Source organism: Grampus griseus (genome assembly GCF_964374135.1).
Source record: "Grampus griseus genome assembly, chromosome: 18".
In the NCBI taxonomy this organism is placed as follows: Eukaryota; Metazoa; Chordata; class Mammalia; order Artiodactyla; family Delphinidae; genus Grampus; species Grampus griseus.
The window spans coordinates 78584950-78612645 of NC_139012.1; the positions used below are offsets into that span (position 1 = coordinate 78584950).

Here is a 27696-nt window from a genome sequence, read left to right on the forward strand (position 1 = left end):
TAGCCTACAAGTATCTGTTCCTTCTTTTTCCCTTTCTTCCCTAATCCTAGTTAAGATTTAACTAGGATTATTCTCTTGATTATAAAGAGCACAGGAGTAAATTCACCACCAAATAAATTTTAAAAGGGAAAGATTACCCAAGTGCTCGTTCTGTCCATGCCAACCCTTAAATGTGTATGTAACAACTTACCATAAACTATAAGTTTTCAGTGGTTTTGTTTCTCATATAAGATTCTAAAATGCTTAAGGGTCAAGATAAGGATTTTTCTGAAGCATGCACCCGAAAACTTCGTATTTGGTACAGGCTCACTGTTGCCTTGGGCAACTGCTAACAATTCTGCTCACTTAGTATATGATTAACTGGCACAGTTTTATCCTGCTTTTGCCCTGTACATGAAGGCTAGATGTGGAAACTCGTGTATCCTCGTCGGATACCACCTGTCGTTAAAGGCAGAGAAGGGTGGTGAAGTTGAAGGGAAAAGGGGCTGAACGCTAGCAGTGCTGGCAGTAGAAGTGGGAAAGTGGGGATTCTCTTCAGCTTGTTTATTTAGCGGTTGTTTACTTTAGTTATGTTAGGTGCTACCTTAAACAAACAAACAAGCAAACAGTCTGTTTGGTTTTTCAGCCATTATATAGCAGATTCTATTATGGAATCTTTTAAAATCTTCACTGTTAAAGTATCTTCAGAAATTACTAAATGAGAGCATGGATGTCTTACGAGCATGAAATATGTCCAAAGAATCAGGTGAAAGCAAAGAGGGAGATTCTGGCAAGTCCTTGCCAGGTCTTAAACTGTTTGTCCTGTGTTCATGGTTTACAGACACAAAGCAGAGCTTTATTGAATAGTAAATTAATTTGCCAAAATGTGTAATCATATATGTGCGTTACTCTCCTTTTTGTATCATGTAATCTATGTATTACTTTATTTACTGGTGATTTAATTTATAAACATCAACAGAAATGACATGCATCTTAGTACCTTTTTTGTAAAAGTAGTATCTATATGTGTTTTGTCAATGCTTGGTAAAATGTTCAGCTCATCCCCTGCTCATTTGCTACAAATACATTTTAATCAAAACTTTTATCTTAGACATATTGTATTGTTATGTCCACAAACTCCAAGCGGAAGCTGAAAAGATCCGTTACAACCCAAGCCAAACATGATATAAGGCCTGAAATCCATCAGATCATTCAGATTTACGGACAGAAAGTGCGCAGCAGCTGGTGCAGCGCAGTTTCAGAGCATCTGTTTCTGAGATTCCATGGCTTGTGCAACAGGCGCAAAATGAGCAATATCCTTTTGGTACAGTTAACACTGCCACCCCCTGTCCACAGCTTTGCCTCTGTGCTCCTGTTATGAAGGCATTTTTAAAATCTAAAGTAATTAACAGTATGCAGTAATTTGTGGTTGTAATAAGAGGAAATAATTGTGTACACACTTGGGTGCACTTGTACATACCTAGCTACCTAAAGATATTTTAATAAATTATTAATAGGGTTTAAAATACATAAGCACAAAACCCTTTCACGTATTGGTTCAAGGACTGAAATCTATTTTTAAATTGTTATTTTTTTAATATCACACTTCAAGTTTGGAATTGGTTCCCATTCATAAAGATTCACTCATTCCTGGCACACTTTTTTAACCATTTAACATATTAACCAAAGGAAGGCATGCCGGGGGCAGACAGATGCAGTGCAGAGTCACCAGGGCTTTGATAAGCATTTACTGAGTCCTGTACACTCGCTCTAGGACACCCTAACCCAGAATGGGCACTGGGGGAGGGCTCTTAGAGGGGGGAGTACCGGAACCCTAACAAATGAAAGGGCCAGAAGCAGCTAACTATCACGCTTAGCTTCGTGAGGTTTAATTACCATCAGAAGCGGTTAGTGGTTATTTAATCTGTCTTCTGGAAAGAGGTGCAGCAGAGGTTTATTAAAGCTCATCAGAGGTAGCAAGGCGAAAACTGAAGCTAAGGACACACCAGCAAACCCAGTCAGTTTCAGGAAAATTATGTTAGCAAAGACCAAAACTAAGGTTGACATTTAAAATTAGTACCGTATTTGTTTCGTACAAGACCAATTCATAAAAATAATAGTATCAATGGCATTTTAAAATAGAAATGTAATTTTTGTTTTTAATAGGAAATTGCATATCTGCCCCTTCAAGCTTTCATTATTTTCCCATTTATCCGAAGGTTTTCAAAAAATGTGTTCTATTTTTGGGATAAAATTTGTATGCAAGCAACGTGTTGCTGTTTGGGGTTTTTTGTTCTTGTTGTTTTTTAACTAATTCCAGTCTTTGACCAAATTTTGTGTAGGGTTAGGGTGTGGGGCTTAAGGGACTTGGTGGTAGAGAGGCAAACTGCCGTCAGTATTCAGCCACAAGCTTTAGAAAGCCATCCTCACTCTGTGCTTCCTGTAAACCGAGGAAGCATGTAGCGGGGACAGTCTTTTGCTGGGGACTGGGGGTATGGAAGCCTGAGCGGATCATGGAGAATGTGGGAGCATGGGGGGAAAGCAATGCAAAATACCATATGGATGAATCACTTTCCTTCTGGAATCCTAAACTATAAAATACATACAGCTACAGACTGCAGCTGTTGCCTGTGGAGGGATGGGAGAAAGGCGAGAAGGGATCCTTTAATCCATCCCCTCTTCGCTCCACACTGTGTGTGTTGTAGGATATAATATCCTAAATGTTGTTAACCCTCATGGTAGCCTCTGTTTATGACTCAGCCCTTTGATAGCAGCACTTTCCCCAGGCATACTTGAAGTTCTCAGTTTTGAGGAGACTTTTTTGCATGGGTTTGTAAGGGTCCTGAAATTTAGATCGTAGCTTATATCACAAAAGGCTCCTTGTTAGGCTCTGCTGTACTTCTCAGTTGCCTGAAGAAGAGAGATCACAACCGAGATAAATTTGCTGATACCAGACCTGTTAGGAGTCTTCTATTTAAATTTAATTATATAATAATGAAAAATATTAGTTCGGTACATCTCTGTCTCTCTTTTTTTTTTTAGTTCCCTGTGCTATACAGTAAACCCTTGTTGTTTATCTATTTTATATATAGTGGTGTGTATCTGTTAATCCCATACTCCTAATTTATCCCTGCCCCCTTTCCACTTTTGTAACCATAGGTTCGTTTTCTATGTCTGTGAGTCTGTTTTTTGTTGTTGTTGTTGTTTGTTTTGTTTTTTATTTATTTTTGGCTGCGTTGGGTCTTTGTTGCTGCGTGTGGGCTTTCTCTAGTTGCAGTGAGCAGGGGCTGCTCTTCCTTGCGGTGCACGGGCTTCTCATTACGGTGGCTTCTCTTGTTGCGGTGCACGGGCTTTAGGCACGCAGGCTTCAGTAGTTGTGGCATGCGGGCTCAATAGTTGTGGCATACGGGCTTAGTTGCTCTGCAGCATGTGGGATCTTCCCGGACCAGGGCTCAAATCTGTGTCCGCCGCATTGGCAGGTGGATTCCTAACCACTGCACCACCAGGGAAGTCCCTGTTTCTGTTTTGTAAACAAGTTCATTTGTTTTTTAAGATTCCACATATAAATGGTGTCATATGATATTTGTCTGTCTCTGTCTGGCTTACTTCACTTAGTATGATAATCTCTAGGTCCATCCATGTTGCTGCAAATGGCATTATTTCATTCTTTTTTATGGCTGAATAATATTCCTTTGTGTATACATACCACATCTTCTTTATCCATCCATCTGTCGATGGACACTTGGGTTGCTCCCATGTCTTGACTGTTGTGAATAGTGCTTCTATGAACATTGTGGTACGTGTACATATCTCTCATTTTGAAAAGAAAGAAGTCAGAATGTCATGGTTGATAAGTAATATTGGAAAAGTAACTATCAGAGATTGGAATTTATCACTGTGGGACTTTCACGTTTGCTAAGTGCTTAGTGCTCCTTTCATACTTCTGTCTAGCATTCACCCACTTGTGTTAGGCCTCCCCCCACTAGAAAGGGGGTGTCTGTTCATGTGTCACTTTATACAGTGCTTGGTCGTAGGAGACATGTAATATTTATTAAATAAGTTGATACTGAATGGTTGTAGGAGCAGTTCACAGAGTAGTATTTCCCTTGCGAGTAGGGCAGTAGGCTAAAGCGACTCCATCATTTCTCAGGAGAAGCTTTACTTAGTTGCTCCCAGTTTTCCCAGGAATGACTTTTGTCTCCCTCACTAATACTCTGTCATTTTGTAGAATTTATCGTGAAGCATAGCTTATGCAGTGAATAGTTCTAATTTACTCTGGTAGTATTTTGTTTCATGTACAATAAAAACTCCCTGATTCAGAGTGAAATGGAAAAGTTCTGTCTAATGACTGAAAATTTCCAGTTGTGAAGTTTTCTTTAAGAAGAAAAGATATTCTTTAATTACACCACAGAAAGTTCAAAGACAACAAAACAATTACATTTTATCCAGATTACTGCAAATTCCAAAATAAAAACCGCAAATGAATAGGTTTTACTACACTTTGCCTGATGCAATGTATATCTGTTGGACATACTGAAAGCATTGTAAGGAAGGGCTTTTCTTTTCCCACTTTTTTTCATTAGAAATGTAGAGACCAAAGAATGTTCAACAAAGAACAGAACACTTTTTCCAATTTGTCACTTCATGGATGAAAAGTAGAGACAGAATGGTGAAGCACCTGTTGCTTTAAAGGCAATAAACTAGTGAAATGTTTTCACAGAAGTCATCAGCTTTCAAAGATCTCTTTTATCTAGTTCATATCACTCATTGCTCTTAATTCCTTTGTCACATTTTTTACTGCATTACAAGTAATCCTTGAAAGCCATGGAGCATTTTACATTTAACCAGAACCATGTGGACGGTTCTCACATGTTGAGGATAGCTCCAGTCCCAGCTTTGATTCTGCCCCTCCTCTCCCATACATTTAGCTTTAGATGCAGGTTTGAGAAGCAAATCTAGTGGTACTGGGACGGACTCATCCCCGCTCCCATCACTTTCCACCCAGTCCCGGGAGGTTTAGGGGCAGAGCCCCCAGCAGACCCTCAGCAGTGCTTTGATCTCCACAAGCACATTCCATAGGCTCCTCTTCTTCCTGAGGCCGACAGGGTTGAGTCCAAGTAACTTAGGATATCTCCTTCAGGTAAACATTAAGATTGGTACCGTTTAGTCCATTCCTACTGAATAGTTCTCCTGCACTGCAATAAATAAGTTGGAGTGAAGAGGGGCAAAAAAAATTCTCCCCAGCCTTTCGGGTTGAATAGCTTGAGAATGTTACCCCCTCACACTGCTTTCATTTCCTCACTTAGTATACAAGGGTGATGTGTGTCTTTTAAGCATTATCTTAGAACCACATCTTGCTTAATCATTTACTGTGTCATTTTTTTGTACTATCTTCTCTGAGAACCGCTTTTAAGAGGTTGAATCCAGCAATAAGGGCATCATAGTTCTAACCTTACTTAGATTTTCTAACATCTGCCTTATTTAGGTTTTCTGAAAGAACTAAAACTGACCAATCTCCCCCGAGGTCTTCTAGGATTATTCAAACCTGAGTATATTCACATAGGGCAGTGGCAGATAGGGTAGTAAATTCAGGTCTTTGAGGGTTTCAGTGAGGTTTTCCCACGCTGTTTTTGAGCAAATCTGTTGCTGATTTGTTCTCTGTCTTCCTGAAGTACAGCAGTTTTCATGTTGAATCCTTGGTGTCTGTCACACATGTGGATATTCTTTTCCCTAAATGCTTTTCTCTGTGCTTTTCTTCTGCCTTCTATGTGGTTTTTTTTCCTATCCGTAGTTTGTGTATTTTCTGCAGTGTTGGTTCTAGTCTTTCCTGTTTCTTAGAGCTTCTCGTTTCATACTGGCATCTTTCGTGTCTACTCCGCTTGTGCGGCTGGGCTGGCTCCCTTTCAGAGGCCTCTGTCATCTTGCATCTTATCTTTGCTCTCGGATGTTTAAAGTGCATCGATCACGTCTTTTGTTTTCTGTGATTTTTTTCTGCTTTCTTTCAGAATTTGATTTTCATTGTGGTTTCCTATTGCTCTGCATTTTCCCAGAGAATTTGGACAGGCCCAACATCAGGTTTTAAACAGATGGTCTAGCCAGGTACGTTATTTGCCAAGGACATTGTGAGTGTATAAGCTTGACCCTTTCCATCTTGAACTGAGCACTCTTTACCTTCACATCAGAACATTAGCTGCAGAGCAGGATGTTCATAGTTTCCATGGACTGTGGGTCAGTCTGCTGCCTGCGGGACTGGAGGAGGAGCGAGGTGTGTCCTGGCTCTCCTCTGGGCGTTCTGCCTTCCTGCCACGCTGGGGGTTAGCGCATCCCCAGGGGTGGCCTTTGCGATTCCCCCTGTTTGGAGTGCCTGCCCCTTTAGAGAAGTGCCCTCGGACATAGTTGCTGGCTTTTTGGTCAGCGTGGCTGTGGACGCAGTATTTTCCTCTGCCCAGCCGTGCCCGGCATCCTCTGCTGATGCCAGCCCTCCTTTGACAGGACGCAGGAGGGGAAAGAGGCATGTGCTGGGTCTCTAGTGACAGCAGCGAGTGACAGGGGTTTCCGGGGGGACTCCCCACGGTCCTCTCTGGCCTGCACATCCCTGCACTTGGGAGCTCTCAGTGACAGCGTTACCCCTGCAGGTTAGAGGAAGTCACCTTCCACAGTGCACCTTCCTGCCATCTGCTCCACAGCTGTCTGCGATCCCAGTGTGAGGGGGCCCCCGGAGGCGTGCAGTGCACACACCCAGGCCCGGCTGCCCCATCCGCAAGGGATTCCAGAATCTCGTCCTCTCGTTCCATCACACTCTGGGGGAGGAAACTAGTTTTCATTCCTAGTACTGTCGTGCAGGTGGGTCAGCATTATCAGTATCTATCAATGGAAGATCTTTCTAGAACAGTTTAGAGTGGGAGGTAGGAGCTAGCATCAGCATGGCTGTCCTTATTTTCTGGTTTTCATTCTGGTTCTTTGTCAGGTTTTGGGACGGAGATTTTAAGAAGTTTTACTTACTGCTTTCTCATCAATTTATGGTTTTGTTTTTTTTTGTTGTTTTTGTTTTTGTTGTTTTTAATGACCCTTTGATTGCATTAAGAGTTAACTCAGGAAGGTACATTATACCTTTTTCTTTTTTTAGCATAGAGAAAGGACCTTCCCAAATTTTATTTGCAAGTGGATAATCGTATAGATTGAGAGTGAAAACCAAAAATCCAAAGGGAAAAAGAAAACTTGTTTTTTGTAGCAGAGCCTATAAAAGCTGGAGGTTCCGGGACTTCTCTGGTAGTCCAGTGGGTAAGACTCCACACTCCCAATGCCAGGGCCTGTGTTCAATTCCTGGTTGGGGAACGAGATCCCACATGCATGCTGCAACCAAGAGTCCGCATTCTGCAACTAAAAAAAACAATCGCACGTGCCGCAACTAAAGATCCCACGTGCTGCAGTGAAGATCCTGCGTGCTGTAACTAAGACCCGATGCAGCCTAAATAAATAAATAAATATTTTTAAAAATAAAAGCTGGAGGTTCCGAGTTCCTCCAGTGCTGGTATTCTCACCATACCCTTGAAACGGCTCCTGGAATTTAACAGATTTTTAGACGTGCATAGCAACATTTATTTATATCCTATATCAACTACTTAAAATTATGGTTTGCCTTATGATACCTTTTATGTTTGAAAGGAATTGATTTAGCCCTAGGAGATGACATTCAGATTTCTCCTGACATCCTGAAACCTAGGTGTCAGCATATTGAATGGCTATTTGTATAGATGCTTTTCCTGTAAGTGAGAGCTCATCATGACTAAGAATACACTAGTAGTAAGTTTTTTTAAAAGTGACTGTTAACAGTGTTGGAAGATGAAAAGATTTGTATCCTGTGGTCTAATTTTATATGACATGTAATAGTGTTTATGACGAGCCCGAACTATGTCTACTTGTATTTTTCTGAAAGACACTGTGCTTTTACTCACAGTTCTAATCATTTTCAGTTTATATAAGCGTGGCCCTGGTATTTTTATGTAACATACATTCTACAAAGTGCTTTGGATATATATAGTAGATTAGAGAGTAATGCTGAGTTTATACAGCGTCAGTGGGGTATGAGTTATGCCCTGTAAGTGAATCTTCCAGACAACTAAAATTACCCTCGTAAGTAATAAAACATCTTTTTTTAATGCAAGATTTACATTAAAAACAGTTAAGCTACATTACACATTTTTAACAAAATGTTCCCTACATAATTAGCAATTTCTAAGTGACTGAAGACCATCATCACATAAATAGACCTAGTGGCTGTTTGTTGGTCGTCATGACATAGATTGATCCAGACTATTGTGGCCAGGTCTGGCTTCTTTAATTTTTCTCTCCTGTCTCACTTTCAGGCTGTAAGATCTCCCTTCTGCCACTAGTATACTTGACTCTAGCATTTGTAATGTAATGTTTCTAATATGCTGGGGTTTTGAGACTGAAAAGTCAAGCGTATTGGATGGATGTGTAGACTAAGTGCTGAATCATGGTATGAGATATCCTGCAGCATCAGCCGTGTACCTTCCAGTGTCTTCCGTCTACGCTGGCTCTTGTGTGAATTAAACGAAAATGCCCACATCCAAGACGGTCTTCCTGGTGCACTGTGTCTGCCCTTCTCCCCTTCTGTCCATTTTGGTCGCGTCCCCCAGAGACTCTCTGCCCCCTGGACCTGCTGCCCAGACCTCAGGACTGGCTGTAGCACGCTTTGCTCTACTGTTGCTCCCGGTCTTGGCAACTCCTCACCGTTTGCAGCCCAGGTCCCATTTCTCCTGGCCTGGGATGCCTTTGTTAAGTCTTCCAATTAACAAGGCAGTTAATTGGTCCTCTCTCTGCCTTCTCCTACAATTTTTTACATATTTCTGTTAGAGCATTTGTTTGAATTACGACGATCATGATAGTAATGGCTGACCTTCCAGAGCACGTAGTATGTGTATTATTTCATTGAACCACACGGTTTATAAAAGACCCTTTAAGTAGATACTACTGTCTTCTTCATTTTACAGATTAGTTAGGGAGAAGTCACAGTTCGAACTTGGCCAAGTGACAGAGCTGGGATTTAAGTCCAGGCAGCTTGATACCTGTTTCCTCACTGTTCGTGAGTCAGCTGATAATTGGTCCTAGGTCACATACCTAGTGAGTGACAGAACTGGAATTTGCATCCAGGATAGTTTGACCTTGGAGCCAGTGCTCTGAATTGTTTGTTTGCTCTCCAGCATTCCCTTTTGTGAGCTCCTTAAAGGCCGAGACCTCACAGTGTCCATCTGTATATCTGCAGAACAGTGACACATAACAGGTTCTTAAATGTTTGAAGATGAATTTGTGGACTTTTTCACCGCCTGGTATGGAGCAGTACTAACGGCACTAAGCTGGGCATCTGCCCTTGTGTTGTCTCAGATAGAATTGGTTATTCCTCCCCATCCTCCGCATCCACACTGATCCTCTGCCTGCACTTAACCAAACTCAAACTCAGTTCACCAAGCACAACTGACCACAGATACGCCACATGTACACATATCTGTGAGAGAGAGACGGGGGAAACGAGAGAGAAGAATGAGTGCCCAAAACCATATGGTCAGTTCAAGGAATACGCAAGCAGCAGCAACAGAAAAAAGCCACCTGAAACGTGCGTGGGAAGGAGGGGAGAGACAGGAGGATGTGGGCAGAGAGAGCATGCTCACGTGAGCAGGAGAGCACCAGGGGAGAGGATGGAAGGGTTGGGGGCAGACAGACATTGTTAATTCTTGATGTTAAATCCATCCATCGGAGCTTTGATCATAGTGGTCATACATGTGAAGTATGGCAAGAATAAACTTTATAGATAAAAGATTCAAAATGCCAATTGATCTTCCAAATTCTGCGAAGTAAGCATAAATATATAATACACATCAATTTGTGGTCCTTTAAAATTCAACTGCTGTATGACAAAGGGGACTTAAAGAAAATTGATTTGTTGGTTCGTCAACTTGGAATTAGAAAGGCTCTGGAAATTTCAGAACAATACTCTTCTTTCCTCTGCGTAAATTTTGCTGTAGCGAAGAATTGTGTTCATAACATCCTACTTATTTTAAATTTTATTGAACAAGGGAAACAATACATGTCATTTAGGAAATGGACAACTCTTAGCCCAGGTCTTTAGGATGGCTAATTCTAGTTCTATTCTTTGTTATTCTCTAGAGCCTAACTTAAATCCCACTCTTTTTATGAAAACTTTCTCAACTGTCATTACCCACACTGATTTCTCTATTTTCCTAGTTTATGTAATCCTTAGAGGAGCGGGCATAGGATAGTGGTTGAGCTGAGGTTGTCATATTGCCTCTATGCTATCCGCTGACTTGCCATGTTAACCCAGGCAAGCTGGTTAACCTTGACAAGCTTTGGTTTCTTCTTTTGTAAAATGAGGCTGATAAAATGAAGTCTCCTATTGGGGTCATTGTGAAGGTTGAGTGGGACCATGTATGTAAAGATTTTAGCACCCTACCTTGCATGTGTTTAATTCACATTAGCTCTATTGTTAGTGTTTATTACTGTCCTGTTGCCCCTTTGATTAGTATGTGTCCTGTCTCTTCCTGGAGTGCCCTCACACTAGCAGATGCTTGATTACGTATTTACTTGGGAGGTCGGCGGGTAGAAGTTAGGATGAAGGGAAAGACTCTAGTAGTAAGAGGTGGTGACTTGGAGGCTTCCACTATATATTGCATAAGGGAAATGGTGGGATTAGTATCTACACAGGTGATGGCCTCCAACTGATAGCTGTGTCCTCAGTAAGCAGTGTGAGAGGTGGTGGAAAAGAATAGAAAAAGGAGAGACATTGCTAGTGCTGGCAAAGGGAGTTGCAGGATTTGGGGGTAGTAGAATAGGTTTATTTATACTATGAAGTAGCAGAAATTAAAGGTATGACACCAGGTTGAGTTGTAAGGATGTTAGTAGGGGGTCGTTAGATAGTTTTATGCCACATCGCCTACTGGTAGAGGATCATGGTGGTGGGCAAATGTGGAGGTCATTTGCTTGTAAGTGACCTTCTAAATTCATGGGCTACAATTCATATGGCAGTTTCAAGTTCAGAAATCAACCCAGGGAAGGGAGCTTTAGTTTCTACCTTTTCTTGTTCATTGGGGAGGATATTTAACCAAAATCGGAAGGGATGGCAACCCAATCAACCATTATCTGAAATGGCACTGCCCAGGGGGCCTCCCTGGTGGTCCAGTGGTTGGGACTTCACCTTCCATTTCAGGGGGTGTGGGTTCAGTCCCTGGTCGGGGAGCTAAGATCCCACATGCCTTGCAGCCAAATAACCAAAACATAAAACAGAAGCAATATTGTAACAAATTCAGTAAAGGGTTTAAAAATATTTTTAAAATAAAAATAAAATGACACTTCCCAGAATAATTGACTCTTCTCAAGAATCTTCAGAAATGTTACGCTTATGCAAGTTATAGACGCATACAAGTGTATAGAACATGGTAACCATGAGATGGAGGAATAGTTTTCATGTCTTGCTGCAAGAGAGTGGGAGGTTTGTGTTTTTACTTGTTGGTCATTTTCAGTATAGATTAGGACCAGGAAAGAGGAAGATTGCCACAAGATAGAGGACAGCATGAAAACCAAAAGAGACAGAATAACGATCCATCCTGTTATGAGAGCACTTGAGGAGGATAAATGAGTAATTGGCCCCTTTTAGTTGGTTGAAGTTTAGAAAGAAGAATATGTTTGTTTGCATAAAAGGGATTAAGTGGTTGGTAAAAGATATTTTTTTAACTAGTCATGAACAACTTAGATACAAGATAATATAAAAGAGCCAGCATTGGGACTTCCCTGGCGGTCCAGTGGTTAAGACTCCGCACTTCCACTGCAGAGGGCACGGGTTCAATCCCTGGTGGGGGAACTAAGATCCCAGATGCCGTGTGGCATGGCCAATAAATAAATAATTTTTTTTTAAGAACCAACATTTATTTAAAGATTTGGAAATTCATATACCTATTTCTATATAGATTATTTACCTTTTAAAATCTAATAGACTATATATTAACATTGGTATAATAAACACAAATATTCTTTAAGCTAATAATGTATATATCCGTGTTTAACTTCTTCAGCTCTTCAATACACTGTATTACTCTTGTATCTAGGACTTTGCCAGTGCTGTGACATTTACTGAGAAGACTCTTACCCCTCTCCCTTCCCTATCCCATCTGTATACTTTCTGTAAATTCACTGCCAAGGCACTTAGTACATTCTAGTAGGAATTACTGTTTGTCTTGTTTACCACTGTTTTCCTACAAATACTATCCATTTGATAATATATCAAATGATAATTTATCTACTTCATGTATAAAATGTTCAGAAAATATTAATAAAATTCAATTTTCTGATGACTGAGATAAGAGTATGGACTCATATAATTAAGACATGCCCCTTGAGTTATTTTTATAGTAGTAATTTAAGGGGAAAGAAAAGGAAAGACATGAAGAGGCAAGATCTGGAGAAGACAGGGCACTCTCAGTGCAGTATTATTGAGTGTTCTGTATACGGCCAGTATTCTGGTAGGCACTCAAGGAAGCCAGTTGTCAAACTGGGGAGAGAGAATTAATACTGGTTAGAGGACTGAGATCAGCTAAAGGGAGCTGTTGACGGCTTTGAATTTGGAGGTTTAAGCAACCGGAATTGCCGTTTTTCCCCATTTCACTCCACTCAGCACTTACTGAACATGACTTGTGTGTCAGCATGGAATGGAAGCGACGTGTCCAGGAAGGATGTCGTGGTCTGATTTAGCTTGTTACCTTCAGGAGAGCGGTCCCGAGTGCCAGTGTGCTCTTGGATTTCACAGATGACGTGTTCTGAGTCAAGGTTCCTATTTTGACCTTGGCACGTGTGCTGACTGGTATGTCGTCTTCTTCCAGGCTGCCTAGGGCACAGTGCCTAGCCATGGGTAGGAGGGTAGTTGTGGTAGTTAAGAGATTGAAACACTTTTGAGTCAGACACACCTGGTTTTTTATCCTGGCTCTGCATTTACTTTACAGTTTTCATATCTACTGTAGTATCTACTGTTCAGTTACTGTGAGGATTAACTAAATAGTCCACGGAGGGTACTTAACTAGTACAGTGCCTAGCACATAGTAAGTGCTCCGTGAAAGGTTAGCAATAAATATTTCAGTATCGTCTCTATCAGCATTTGGGTCAAGGCCCAGGTCCCATTGTCTAAGGTACAGACTCTGACAGTAACAATATCTTAGCCATTCTTCTTCTCTTAGCACTGTGCACCCATGATGTCAATATATTCCTAAAATCAGGGCCACTGATCAGAATGGATGTACTTCATCTTTACATGATCTGCTGCCGTCCTGTCTCCCTGAGCTTCTCTTCCGCCATACCACCCTTGAGCACACCACGCTTGTTCCTGTCCCATGGTCTGTCTTCTTTCTTTACCTCCTCCTTGGAATGCTCTCCCTCCAGAGCCCAAGCCCACAAGGCCTGCCTCATTTAGTCTCGTTGAATGTCACCTGTTCGGAAAGGCTCTCCTTGTCCATCCCAATGAAATATTACTTTTTAAAAAAATTTATTTATTTTATTTATTTATTTTTGCCTCCGTTGGGTCTTCGTTGCTGTGCGCGGGCTTTCTCTAGTTGCGGCGAGTGGAGGCTACTCTTCGTTGCAGTGCACGGGCTTCTCATTGCAGTGGCTTCTCTTGTTGTGGAGCACGGGCTCTAGGCGTGCGGGCTTCAGTAGTTGCGGCACACGGGCTCCGTAGTTGTGGCTCGAGGGCTCTAGAGCGCAGGTTCAGTAGTTGTGGCGCACGGGCTTAGTTGCTCCGCGGCATGTGGGATCTTCCCGGACCAGGACTCGAACCCGTGTCCCCTGCATTGGCAGACGGATTCTCAACCACTGCACCACCAGGGAAGCCCCGAAATGTTACTAATCACTTTCTTATCCTGCTTTATATCTCTTCATGGCACTTCTTAGTGTCTTATATTATTTTATACATTTATTCGTTAATTGTCATTCTCCTGTTTGGGAATGCAGGTTCCTCAGGTTAGCCTCATCACTGCTCTGTTTTCAGTGCCTGTGCACTCAGTAAATATCTGTTCAGTAAATGACTTCAAAGTTTGGAGGTTGTTATACCTAAACACTAAAATTACTCTTTAAAGATTATTGTAGAAGTAGCTAAGTTGGGGACTGATACTGAAAAAAATCTGAAATTGCAATTTCTTTTTCTTTTAGGAAAGTGTGGACTCTGGAGAGATGAAAGGGAAACCGTCTCCTCGTAAACAGCGCTTCATGCAGTTTTCCTCACTGGAACACGGGGGAGAGTATTACATGACACCACGGGACTTCCTCTTCTCAGTAATGTTTGACCAAATCGAACGTAAGTTGTGTTTTTGTTTTTTAAGTTAAAAAAATCAAATATTAGGGCTGAAAAACCTCTGTTTTATAGAATTGGTAACAGCTTTTCTTCATCTTAATTATCATCATTCTTTGTACCATGCGTTTACTTAATTATTTAGACTTTCAACCCTTGTGAGACTAAACTTTTATTTATTTATTTATCTAAGAAATAGTTGCTTTGTATGTGGGTTTTTCTAAAAAGAGGAAAAGGGCTTCCCTGGTGGCGCAGTGGTTGAGAGTCCGCCTGCCGATGCAGGGCACACGGGTTCGTGCCCCGGTCCGGGAAGATCCCACATGCCGCAGAGTGGCTGGGCCCACGAGCCATGGACGCTGAGCCTGCGCGTCCGCAGCCTGTGCTCCGCAACGGGAGAGGCCACAGCAGTGAGAGGCCCGCGTACCGCAAAAAAAAAAAAAAAAAGTATCCTAAAGAGAGGGAAAAAATAGGTAAGTTTTTAAGTGTCACTAAATAAGTTCTTAATAGGGTAACTAATTCATCCAAGATGTTACGTTTTGGTGGTGTTGATGTTTTAAATTGGGCAAAAAAAAGAAACTAGGTTAGAGCAATTAGGAGGGTCACACAAGGGGTGGGGTGGTGGTGGGATGAATTGGGTGATTGGGATTGACATGTATACACTGATGTGGATAAAATGGATGACTAATAAGAATGGTAGCCTAATGGTAGCCAAGTAAACATAGAACCTCACACCAAAGGCCTATTTACTGCAGTAATGTTTACCCAGCACATCATATCTGGCTCTCAACAGTAAAATCAAGTGGTATGCTAAACGGCAAAAAGCGTCATCTGAAGAGGCAAAAGCAAACATCAGAACCTGATTCAAATATAGAAGATATTTTGGAATTGTCAGACCAGGAATTCTGAATAACCATAATATACTGAGGACTCTAAAAGGAAGAGTTCACAGCATATAATAACAGATGGGTAATGTAAACCGAGATAGGGGAACTCTTAGAGTCAAAAGGAAATGTTAGAAATAAAAACCTCTGTAACAGAGATGAAGAATGCCTTTGATGGTCTCATCAGAATAATCCTCTGGGCCCAGAAAATAATTGGTGATCTTGAAGGTATGTCAGTCAAAACTTCCCAAACTGAACATATGTTTATGTATGACTGATTCACTTTGTTATAAAGCAGAAACTAACACACCATTGTAAAGCAATTATACCCCAATAAAGATGTTAAAAAAAAAAAAAAAAAACTTCCCAAACTGAAAAGAAAAAAGACTGGAAAAAACAATATTCAGAAACTGTGGTATAATTCAAAAAGTGTAACATGCCCATAATGGCAATACCAGAAAGAGAAGAAAGAACAGAAGAAATATTTGTAGTATTAACAGCTGAGAATTTTCCAAAATTATTAACAAACACCAAACCACAGATTCAAGAAACTCACAGAATACCAAGCAGGATTAATACAAAAATAAACTCAAAATGGATACCAAGCAGGATGAATACAAAAATAAACTCAAAAGGCCTAAATGTGGGATTGATACTATGAAATTCCTAGAGGAAAATGTAGGCAGAACACTCTTTGACATAAATCACAGCAATATCTTTTTGGATTTGTCTCCTAGAGTAATGGAAATAAAAATAAACAAATGGGACATAATTAAACTTAATAGCTTTTGCACAGCAAAGGAAACCATAAACAAAACAAAAAGACAACCTACAGAATGAGAGAAAATATTTGCAAACAATATGACTGACAAGGAATTAATCTCCAAAATATACAAGCAGCTCAATATCAAAAAAACAAACAACCCAATCAAAAAATGGGCAGAAGATCTAAATAGACATTTCTCCAAAGAAGATATACAGATTGCCAGCAAACACATGAAAAGATGCTCAACATCACTAATCATGAGAGAAATGCAAATCAAAACTACAATGAGGTATCACCTCACAGCAGTCAGAATGGCCATCATCAAAAAATCTACAAACAGGGCTTCCCTGGTGGCGCAGTGGTTGAGAGTCCGCCTGCCAATGCAGGGGACATGGGTTCGTGCCCCAGTCCGGGAAGATCCCACATGCCGCAGAGCGGCTAGGCCCATGAGCCATGGCGGCTGAGCCTGCGCGTCTGGAGCCTGTGTTCCGCAACGGGAGAGGCCACAACAGTGAGAGGCCCATGTACCACAAAAAAAAAAAAAAATCTACAAACAGTAAATGCTGGAGAGGGTGTGGAGAAAAGGGAACCCTTTGGCACTGTTGGTGGGAATGTAAATTGGTGCAGCCACTGTGGAGAACAGTAGGGAGGTTCCTCAGAAAACTGAAAATAGAGTTACCGTATGATCCAGCAATTCCAGCAATTCTGGGCATACATCTGGAGAAAACTCTAATTCGAAAAGATACATGCACTCCAATGTTCATAGCAGCACTGTATACAATAGCCGAGACATGGCAGCAACCCAAGTGTCCATCCACAGATGAATGAATAAAGATGTGGTCTATATATACAGTGGAGCCTTAGCCATAAAAAAGAAGGAAATAATGCCATTTGCAGCAACATGGATGGACCTAGAGATTATCATACTAAGTGAAGTAAGCCAGACAAAGACAAGTATCATATGATACCACTTATAGATGGAACCAAAAAAAAAAAAATACAAATGAACTTATGTACAAAACAGAAATAGACCCACAGACATAGAAAACAAACTTTACCAGAGGGGAAAATGGAGGGGAGGGATAAATTAGGAGTTTTAGATTAACATATACACACTACTATATATAAAATAAATAACCAACAGGGATCTACTGTACAGCACAGGGAACGATACTCAATATTTTGTATTAACCTATAAGGGAAAAGAATCTGAAAAAGAACAGATGTATATATGTATAACTGAATCACTTTGCTGTGCACCTGAAACTAACACAACATTGTAAATCAACTATACTTGAATTTCTTAAAAAAGAAAGAAAAAGAAAATACTTTGAGATGAATGAAAATGAAGACATAATACATCAAAAGTTATAGAATGCAGCTAAAAGAGTGCTTAGAGGACAGTTTACAACAGTAAATACCTGTATTAATAAAGAAAAAGGTCTCAAAGCAGTAACCTAACCTGTCATCTTAAGGCACTGGAGAAAGAAGAGCAAACTAAACCTAAAGCAAGCAAAAGAAAGGAAATAACAAAGATGATAGATAAAGAAAATAGAGGCTAGAAAAAGTAGAGGAAAATCAATGAAACTAAAAGCTGTTTCTTTGAAAAGAGGTGTCAAAAGTTGAAAAAACTTTAGCTAAATTGACCAAGGGAAAAAAAAGAGAAAACTCAAAACTATTAGAAAACGGTGAAAGAGGGAGCATTACTAACAACCTTAACAGAAGTCAAAAGGATCATAAAGGAATACATAAAGGATCATAAAGGAATCATAAGGATCCTAAAAGATCATAAAGGAACACAATTGTGTGCAAATAACTTAGATCATAAAGGATCGTAAAGGAATACAATGAACAACTGTATGCAAATAACTTAGATGAAATGGGCAAATTCCGTTTTTCTCTGATTCTGTGGATTATCATTTCACTCTCTTCATAGTGTCCTTTGATACACAAAAGTTTTTAATTTTGATGAAGTCATATGTATTTGTTTTACTTTTGTTGACTATATTTTTAGTGTCATAGTTGAGAAAATATTGCCAAATACAAAGTCATAAAGATTTGCCCCTGTTTTATAGTTTTAACTATTGAGGTTAGGTCTTTGATCCATTTTAAGTTAATTTTTGTAAGTGGTGTAAAGTAAAAGGGTGCAACTTCATTCTTTTGCATGTGGCTCTCTGTTTATTATTTATTATCTAATTATTTTTATCTGTTATCTAATGATCTGATTATTCATTTGTTGAAAAGAGTGTTGTTTCCCCCATTGAATTTTCCTGGCTTCCTTGTCAATATCCAAAATAAATGTATAGGTTTATTTCCAAACTCTCAATTCTGTTTTGTTGTTCTGTATGTGTATCCTTTGCTAGTACCACACAGGCCTGATTACTGTAGCTTTGTATTAGGGTTTGAAATCAGGAAGTCTGAATCCTCCAACTTTGTTCTTTTTCAAGATTCTTTTAGCTATTCAAGGTCTCTTGAAATTCCATATGAATTTTAGGATGGCCTTTTCTGTTTCTTCAAAAAGCACCATTGGGGCTTCCCTGGTGGTGCAGTGGTTGAGAGTCTGCCTGCCGATGCAGGGGACACGGGTTCGTGCCCCGGTCTGGGAAGATCCCACATGCCGCAGAGCGGCTGGGCCCGTGAGCCATGGCCGCTGAGCCTGCACGTCCGGAGCCTGTGCTCCACGACGGGAGAGGCCACAACAGTGAGAGGCCCACCTACTGTTAAAAAAAAAAAAAAGCACCATTGGAATTGTGATAGGGATTGCAATGAATAGAAAGATTGCTTTTTGTAGTACTGTCATCCTAACAATATTAGGTCTTCCACTCCATTAACACAAGATGTCTTTCCATGTATCTAAATCTTTAATTCTTCCATCAAGTTTTATAGCTTTTACTGTGCAAGTTTTACACCTCTTTGGTTAAATTTATTCCCCAATATTTAATTCTTTGTGATGCTATTGCAAATGGAATTGTTTTCTTAATTTCATTATGGGATTACTCATTGCTAGTATATAGAAATACAACTGATTTATGTGTGTTGATTTTGTATGCTATAACTTTGATAAATTCACTCATTAGCTCTAACAGTTTTTTGTGAATTTCTTAAGATTTCCTGCATAATGAGATCATGTTTTCTATGAGCAGATTTAACTGGACTTGTTCCTTTCCTATTTGGAAGCTTTTTATTTCTTTTTCCTGCCTAATTACTCTGGCTAGAAGTTCTAGTCACATGTTAAATAGAAGTGGCAAAAGCAGCATCCTTTTCTTGTTCCTAATGTTTCTGTTAAAGCTTTCAGTCTTCATCATTGAGTATGATGTTAGCTCTCATATTACATATGTGTGCCCTTTATAATGTTAAGGAAGGTCTCTTCTATTCCTAGTTTATTGGGTGTTTTTACCATGAAAGGGTGTTAGATTTTGTCAGATGCTTCTCTTTTTTTTTTAGACCAATTTTTATACTGTTTTTCCACTTAACATTTTTATTTATTTATTTTATTATTTATGGCTGTGTTGGGTCTTCGTTTCTGTGTGAGGGCTTTCTCTAGTTGCGGCAGGCGGGGGCCACTCTTCATCGCGGTGCGCGGGCCTCTCGCTATCGCGGCCTCTCTTGTTGCGGAGCACAGGCTCCAGACGCGCAGGCTCAGTAATTGTGGCGCACGGGCCCAGTTGCTATGCGGCATGTGGGATCGTCCCAGACCAGGGCTCGAACCCACGTCCCCTGCATTGGCAGGCCGACTCTCAACCACTGTGCCACCAGGGAAGCCCTGTCAGATGCTTCTTTTGCATCTATTGAGATGATCTTGTGGGGTTTTTCTTTCATTCTATTAATGTGGTCTGTTGCATGGATTGATTTTCATATCTTGAACCACCTTGCATTCCAGTGATAAATCCCATTTGCTCATGGTGTATAATGCTTTTAACGGACTGTTAGATTCTGTTTTCTAGTATTTTTTTGAGAAATTTTACACCAATATTAATAAAAGATAGTGGTAGCCTGTAGTAGTTTACTTTCCTTGTTTGTGTCTAGCTTTGGTATCAGAGTAGTGCTGGTCTCTTAGAATGAGTTCACACATGTTACCTCCTCTTCAGATTTTGGAAGAGTTTGAGGAGGATTGGTGTTAATTCTTTAAATGTTTGGTAGGATTCACTAGTGAGACCATTGGCCCTGGGCTTTTCTTTGTTGGGAGGTTGTTTTTTGTTTGTTTCTTTTTGTGGTATGCAGGCCTCTCACTGCCGTGGTGTCTCCCGTTGCGGAGCACAGGCTCCGGACGCGCAGGCTCAGCGGCCATGGCTCACGGGCCCAGCCGCTCCGCGGCATGTGGGATCTTCCCGGACCGGGGCGCGAACCTGTGTCCCCTGCATCGGCAGGCGGACTCTCAACCACTGCGCCACCAGGGAAGCCCCGTTGGGAAGTTTTTGGTTACTGATTCACACTCCATACTTGTTTGGATACATTCACATTTCCTATTTTTTACTGTGTTCCGTAAGTTTCAGCATGCTGGTTTATAGTGTTGTTCGCATTCTCTAGTTCTTTACTGATCTTCTCTGTGGCGGTTCTGTCCATTGTTGAAAGTAGAGTATTGAAATCTATTATTGTCGAACTGTCTTTTTTCCCTTCAAGTCTGTCAGTTAGGCAACTTTCTAAAAGCATATGAAGAGTGAGATCCCATTTTTCCTTGTTTATATATACGTGTAAGTAACATACAGTCTGCAAGGATATTCGCCACATTGCTAGTAGTTCACTCTTACTTTTGGAATTACCAGTTTTTGTATTTTCTTTTTGTCTTGTAATTTTCTAATTCATCAGCAACAAATATTTGTTATTTGCATTAAAAAGAAAAAGTTAAAAATATGTCTTAGGGGCTTCCCTGGTGGCGCAGTGGTTGAGAGTCCGCCTGCCGATGCAGGGGACACAGGTTCGTGCCCTGGTCTGGGAAGATCCCACGTGCCGCGGAGCGGCTGGGCCCATGAGCCATGGCCGCTGAGCCTGTGCGTCCAGAGCCTGTGCTCCGCAACGGGAGAGGCCACAGCAGTGAGAGGCCCATGTACCGCAAAAAAAAAAAAAAGTCTTAAAGAAATCTACATTTAGAAGGTGAGTGAAGCAAGAAGAGCCAGTTACAGAGATTTTTTAAATAAGACCATTGGCCACGGATGAGAGTGCAGTGTCACGGGAGCAGGAAGTGTTTGGTCAGTAGTGTGGTGTCCAGAAAGATCCAGTAGGATGGGAATTGGGGAGAGGCTGTTGGATTTGGTCATCAGCATGGGTCACCAGGACCTTTGGTAGATCGGTGTCAAGAGAGTGGTGGACAGTTAAAGAAAGAATTAGAAAGAAATGAAAATGACAGGTATAGACTGCTTTTTCTAAAAATTTTTATCTGAAAGGTACAAAACAGGATGATATTATGAAAGAAAACAAAGGATAATGAAAGAATTTTTTAGAAATACTTAATAGGCGAACAGTTCTTATTTATCAGAAATGTCTGTGCTGTGACCTGTATTGTAATTTATTCTAATTTTTTCATTTAGGGTTTCAAGTGGAGGTTGTAAAAGCTTGATTAGCAGAATATTAACATATCATATACTTGTAAACAGTATGTGTTAATGTCTGTTTTCTCTTTACCTGACTCAGTGGTTCACTCCTTTGACTTTCTCTCAGAAACATTTGTATTTTCTTCCTCATGTAACAGGAGCTATTTAGTCTTGTGCTCAGTGTCGTCGAAGAATTTGCCCCGTTTTATGTTCTTTCAAGAATTTTCCTGGGATTTCCCTAGTGACCTAGTGGTTAGGATTCCAGGCTTTCACTGCCATGGCCCTGGTTCAATCCCTGATTGGGGAACTGAGATCCCACAAGCCGTGCAGCACAGGCCCCCCACCAAAAAAAAAAAAAAGAATTTTCTCCCATTTTATGTTCTTTCAATTGAATCGAAGTTTTACTTCGCTCTACTTTGTTTTAGCCATAGACCCAGGTTCTTCTAATGAAGTTCAAAGTTTACATGGCTTTTTCTTTCTTTCATTGTTGTTGTTTTCATGCAACCCTTGATTCAACCAACTTAGGTTCTTATAATGTTTCCACTTTATTATTCATTGGAATGCAGTTAAACTCTATCAGAAGGCATTTAGCTAAATGAAGAATTGAGTAATTTTGAAGGCCGAATAATACATCCTTTATGCATATGATGTCCTTCCTCTTCATTTTTCATCATGGATAAGAAGACGAAGAATCTTGGTTGCATTCCTACGGATCATGATGAACAGCAAAACAAGAAAAAAGGGAGGCACCCCAATGACCCGTGATCCTCACGTGTAAACAGAAAGAAATAAAGCAGTCTGAAATCTATTAGCTCCTAAACTCATTTTTACCTGGTATTTATCTTCCTGGACTTCTTACAAATAATATACTTTATTTATGATGGGGCTTATTTGAACCCTCTCCCCACGCCTCTTTCAGGTGGATGCTGGCTCTTTGTTCTCCTTCATTATTTGTTAGGTTTGGGGGAGATCAGTGTCACCCTAATCCCTTACTGCACACTCAGAAAACCATAAAAACGTGCTCCTTTCAGAATTAGGTTATCTAGCTAAAACACCATCTTCCCTTATTTAAGTTCTTTTCTATTGAATTCCAAGCTTTGATGCTGTTTTCTACTGAATGTCGTTAGCCTTACAGTACTTAGTTCTCAATTTTAGTGACCTTCGTTCTTATCATTCACCTCCCATGTCCATTACTTAGAATTGCCCCAGTTTTGAAATCCCAAATTACAGAATCCCACTTTACCCACTTTCTCATACCCAGCATACCTATTCTTGACTTCATAAAAGCTTCTGCTCTCAGTTATCCCATTTTTCCCAAGTTCTCAACTCCTTCTGGACCTTCTTCCTTCCCTGTAGCCACATGGTTTGTCATTTTGTCACTCTTTAATAATTGCTTCCCAGTATCTTTCCCCTTTGTCCTTGTTGAACCTAGACTGCTGTGAACTGTTGGAGAAAATCCCATGGTTATGCAGATTGGAGCCACTAAATTCATGTTCTTCAACTTGGCCTAGATTCTCCAAGGCATTTACACATCGCTGCCTAGCCTTCTGCCAGCGCTGCTCCCTGCCCTGCTGAGACTCGTTCCTCCACCACCCTCTCTGCATCTCCTTCCCTCGTTCTCTCTGCCTCTACCGTCTCAGTGTCTGAAGCTTACAGACCCTCTTGTGTCTTTACTGCCTTGACGACCCCAGCACAGTCAGCCCCGCCAGCTACTCGCTTTCCAGCGGGCGGCCCCTGCTCTCGCGGCCTGCACCACAGTCTGGCTTCCTGCCTTCCCTCTCTGCTGACTATTCTCTTGAACGTCAGCGGTGGCCCCCAAATGGCCAAGACGGGCGGCTGCTGTTCGCCTGACTCTTGACTGACCCTCTAGCAGCACGTGCTGCTGTGGACGTCTCTCCCTGGGCGCCTGTGGTTTTGTTCTCAGCGATGTGTTCCTGCCGTTAGTTTCCTTTGTGCTTCCTCTTCCTACCAGCGCCTAAATGCTCCCTCCCTTCAGCGCTGCTCCCTTAGACACAGTCCCCCAGGGGGTTATTGCTGCTCACGGCTTCACCGTTGTCGCTTCAGGGTCGTTTTTCGTGTCTCAAGCTCTCTGCTGGCCCCTAGAAGCTCTGGTCTCGCTGTGCATCAGGCACTTACATTCGTGCGTTATCCCCACAGGCATCTGGAACTCAGCGCATCCGAAACTGAAGCCCGCTTCCTCCCCATCACACTCTTTCCGGTGCCCCCTTTCCCTGCGGTGGCGCTCCCCCAGCTCACTCAGGCTGTGGGGAGTTTTCGTGGACATGTCCAGCTGCCTCATGTTTTGTATCTGCTCCGTCACCAAGAGCAGCTTATTCTTCCTCCTCCACTTCTCTTCTCTGTCCTTCTCTGTGTCCTCCTCTGTGTCTTTTGCTCAGGGTAGGCCCTCAGCACTTCTCCCCAGATTATTGCGAAGGACTCCTTTCCTTCAGGCTGGACCTCCTTCTTCTGAACAACACACTGATCCTTTTACTCTCCGTAAACGCGTTTAGCGGTTCTAGGAGCTCTTAACTTACTGCTCGGAGCCCTCTTGCTCTGACTTGTGCCTGTGTCTATCCTGTGGGTGGTACCCTTTGGTTCCGTCATACAGAGCAACTTAAAAACCAACTCTTCCATTTAAAGCTCTTTATGTAAGACAGCAACAATATGTCGTTGTCATGAGGAAAGCACTTAAATTTTACTTGGAGAAATGTTATTAAAAGTCAAATTTCTTATGACTTTTTCTCACAGTAATTTTAGCATGCAGCTCATTTTAGTAGAATATGATGTTTATTGTATTCCTTCTACATTGCAATTTTATTGAATTAATTTTAGCATCTTCAGAATTAAAAATTTGCTGAAAATGTGTTTAAGGGTACCATAATGAGGCTTTATATTATTAGAAAGATTATCTTATATTAGAAAATGTTGTGGTCAAGCATAATTTTCCTTCTTGCCTTAATGGCCTGCACGCTTAAATGTAATGTTCTGTTACTATGAAATGTGTACAGCTCTGCCTTAGAACTAATGCTGTTGTAACAGCATAGAGAGAGCGTTTATACTGTGTCTTTCTACCTTAGTAACTTTTGTTAAGGACACGTTATTTCCATTTGTTTAGTCAGACGGAGCTGCATTTTTATCCAGCTGACCAAAGCAAGGCAGGATGCACAGAAGTCAGGGAAGGATGCGTCAGGGTTCTTTTACCTCATTTGCAGGCACTGCGGTGGAAAATGCAGGACAGACCGACTGCTGACTCGCCAGCGCAAACAGCAGTGACGAGACTGTCCAGCTCCCCAAGAGCCACAAGATAAATGCCTGCCCCTCTTTCCAGAGGCTTTTGTTACAAGCACAGTGCTGTGCTCACATCTCAGCCCCATCTTATTCCACGCTGCTGCCCTTTCAATCCCTCTTACCTTGTTCAGTTATTTTCCATAGCACTTGTCACACCCTAATGTTTACTATAATATGTATTTACAATTTCCTTACTTTTGAAGTTTACTGTTTATTGTCTGTTTCTCCCCCTAGAGCGTCTGCTCCGTGACAGGAATGTGTGTCCCTTGTGCTCAGTGACATAAACAAAATACCCAGAGTAGTGCCCGGCACATAGTAGGTATTCATTCATTCACAGGAGTTTCTGTCAGGCGTCCAAGAAGAAGTGTTGAGTGAGCAGTTAGATGTACAAGTAGGAGAGAGAACGGAACTGAAATGTAGGTTGAAGACTCTTCAGTGGATTCATGAGAGCTGAGACTTCATGAGGTTGCAAAAGTGAGTTTAGATGGGAAAGGTGGGTGGAAGGAATGAGCTCTGGGATGACCCAGCATTTACAAGTTGGGGAGAGTAAGTGGGAGCAGCTAAAAGGTAGTGTGATTCCATTTATGTGAAGTGTCCATCATAGGCAGATCTGTAGAGACAAAGTAGATCCGTGGTTGCCCACACGTAGGGGAAAAGGAGTGACTGCTAATGGGCTTTCCGTTCTTCTGGCGGGTAATGAAAATGTTCTGAAAGTAGGTGGTGGTGATGGTTGTACCACTCTGAATATACTAAAAACCATTGAACTATACAGTTTCAATGGACGGATTTTGTGATATATGAAGTATATCGCAATAAAGCTATAAAAACATATAAAAATACCAATCCTTGTTCCCAGTTGAAAATATTAATTTTAAAATTATTTTCATGGAAATGACTCTGACAAGTACAGGTTTCTGGTAACTGACCATACTGCTGAACTGAATGAATAAGCATTTTCAGAACTCTAATGGAAAACTGATGAATTCATAACAGTGCTAACAAAAGACCAAGATGAAAAAAAATTAATTACATGGGACTGAGTGAACTGATGAGGATGATTATAATTTTTGTGACTTTCTGTTTGAATAAAAAAAAAAAATCCCACAAGGACCCAGAGGCAAAAAAACATACAAATCAATTTTCACTGCAGAGTAAAGGAGCTGTTACAATGGAGGATTCCTGGACTGAATGTCAATATTATGACACAGTGTGAGTGTGTTTCGTGTTTGGTAATTGCAGTCATTGTTGCTTTTGTTGTGGCCATCCATTTACAATGCTTGGTATCAGTTTATTTATCTCTTGTAAAAATAAAATACAGTGTGTGTGTGTGAAAAAAATGAATACAGTAAATAAATAAATAAATAAATAAAATTATTTGCAAAAAATAAATGGAGACGCTAAAATAATAAAAACATGACTCTTTTTTTTTTTTTTTTTTTTTTGCGGTACGCGGGCCTCTCACTGTCGTGGCCTCTCACTGTCGTGGCCTCTCCCGTTGTGGAGCACAGGCTCCGGACGCGCAGGCTCAGCGGCCATGGCTCACGGGCCCAGCCGCTCCACGGCATGTGGGATCTTCCCGGACCGGGGCACGAACCCGTGTGCCCTGCATCGGCAGGCAGACTCTCAACCACTGCGCCACCAGGGAAGCCCAAACATGACTCTTTATATGCATTTCCAATATCAGAGAACTCATTGTGGGTCTAAACCGAAACATATTCATCTAGGTCAATTCTTACAGAAGAGTGAACTGATTTGTAGGAGCCATCTCAGGAGTTTTAAAAGCACAGATTGCTGATAAATTCATTTGCCAAAAAAATTAGCTGCTTAGGCTTCCAAGGACTCACTAAGCAGTCTCCTTCCCATCCAATCAGTACGTGGGTAAGAGTGGGCCGTGAGCACACTGCCCTGGCAGCATCTGAGTGCTGACCCATCTCCACACGTAAATACTTTCTCCTCTCCCGGTCTTCTTGTAAACACACACATGCACACACGTACCTAAGATGGGGCGTGGTGAGCACGTCCATAGTCGTCAGACTGCAGGGTGGCAAATAGTTTGTCTGTCCCCTACCTAGCTCATGACCCCTCACCCTGACTGGGGAGGATGCATTTTCCTGTGTGAGAAGAACAGGTTTAAAGCCCACGGGCCATGCTTTTATTTCTTAAAGACAGATTTCTCCTCCTTGGAAGGATATTCAGGAGGGTCAGTTTCCCTCTACCCTTATATTCTTATGCTTTTAATCAGCTTACTTATTGTTGTTCTCTGAATGATATAAAAAGGAATCATTAAAAAGAAGGGGTGAGGGGCTTCCCTGGTGGCGCAGTGGTTGAGAGTCTGCCTGCCAATGCAGGGGACATGGGTTTGTGCCCCGGTCCGGGAAGATCCCACCTGCCACGGAGCGGCTGGGCCCATGAGCCATGGCCTCTGAGCCTGCGCTTCCGGAGCCTGTGCTCCGCAACGGGAGAGGCCACAACAGTGAGAGGCCCGCGTACCGCAAAAAAAAAAAAAAATCATTCTAAATATGAGATTCTTTGGAATTACATCCAATGTAAGCCTACTTTACCGGGCTTGTATACAACAAATAAAAAGTAAAAATTAAGACGTTTAATTCTAAAATGATTCAACTTTTCATTCAGCATCCTGAGAAAAAAATTAAAACTTGGATTCTGTTTTCTAACATTCATATACATATGACTTCTGGCTTATTTTTGTGATTGTTGTCATAAGAAACTGGAAGAACTGTTCACTGTATGTATTTCAAAGGTCATTTATCAACAGTTTGGACGGTTTTGGAATGTGGCATCAAGAAGCATTAGCCTGGAAGGTTTATTCCCCAGTGCCAAGCTCGGTCCACACTGAAGCGCTGAGCTCTGGTCCCAGCTTCATCCTGT

General features: G+C 41.3%; 1 protein-coding gene across 1 annotated transcript in view; it reads left to right on the forward strand.

The window, feature by feature from the left end:
• MICU2 (mitochondrial calcium uptake 2) overlaps positions 1–27696 on the forward strand; it is a gene marked incomplete at its 5' end in the record, with an annotated part of 84835 nt that overhangs the window by 14314 nt on the left and 42825 nt on the right. Inside the window, one exon of the mRNA XM_082675897.1 lies at positions 14206–14350. Within this exon, the coding sequence (XP_082532023.1) occupies positions 14206–14350 (145 nt within the window). The remainder of the gene's footprint in view (positions 1–14205; positions 14351–27696) is intronic.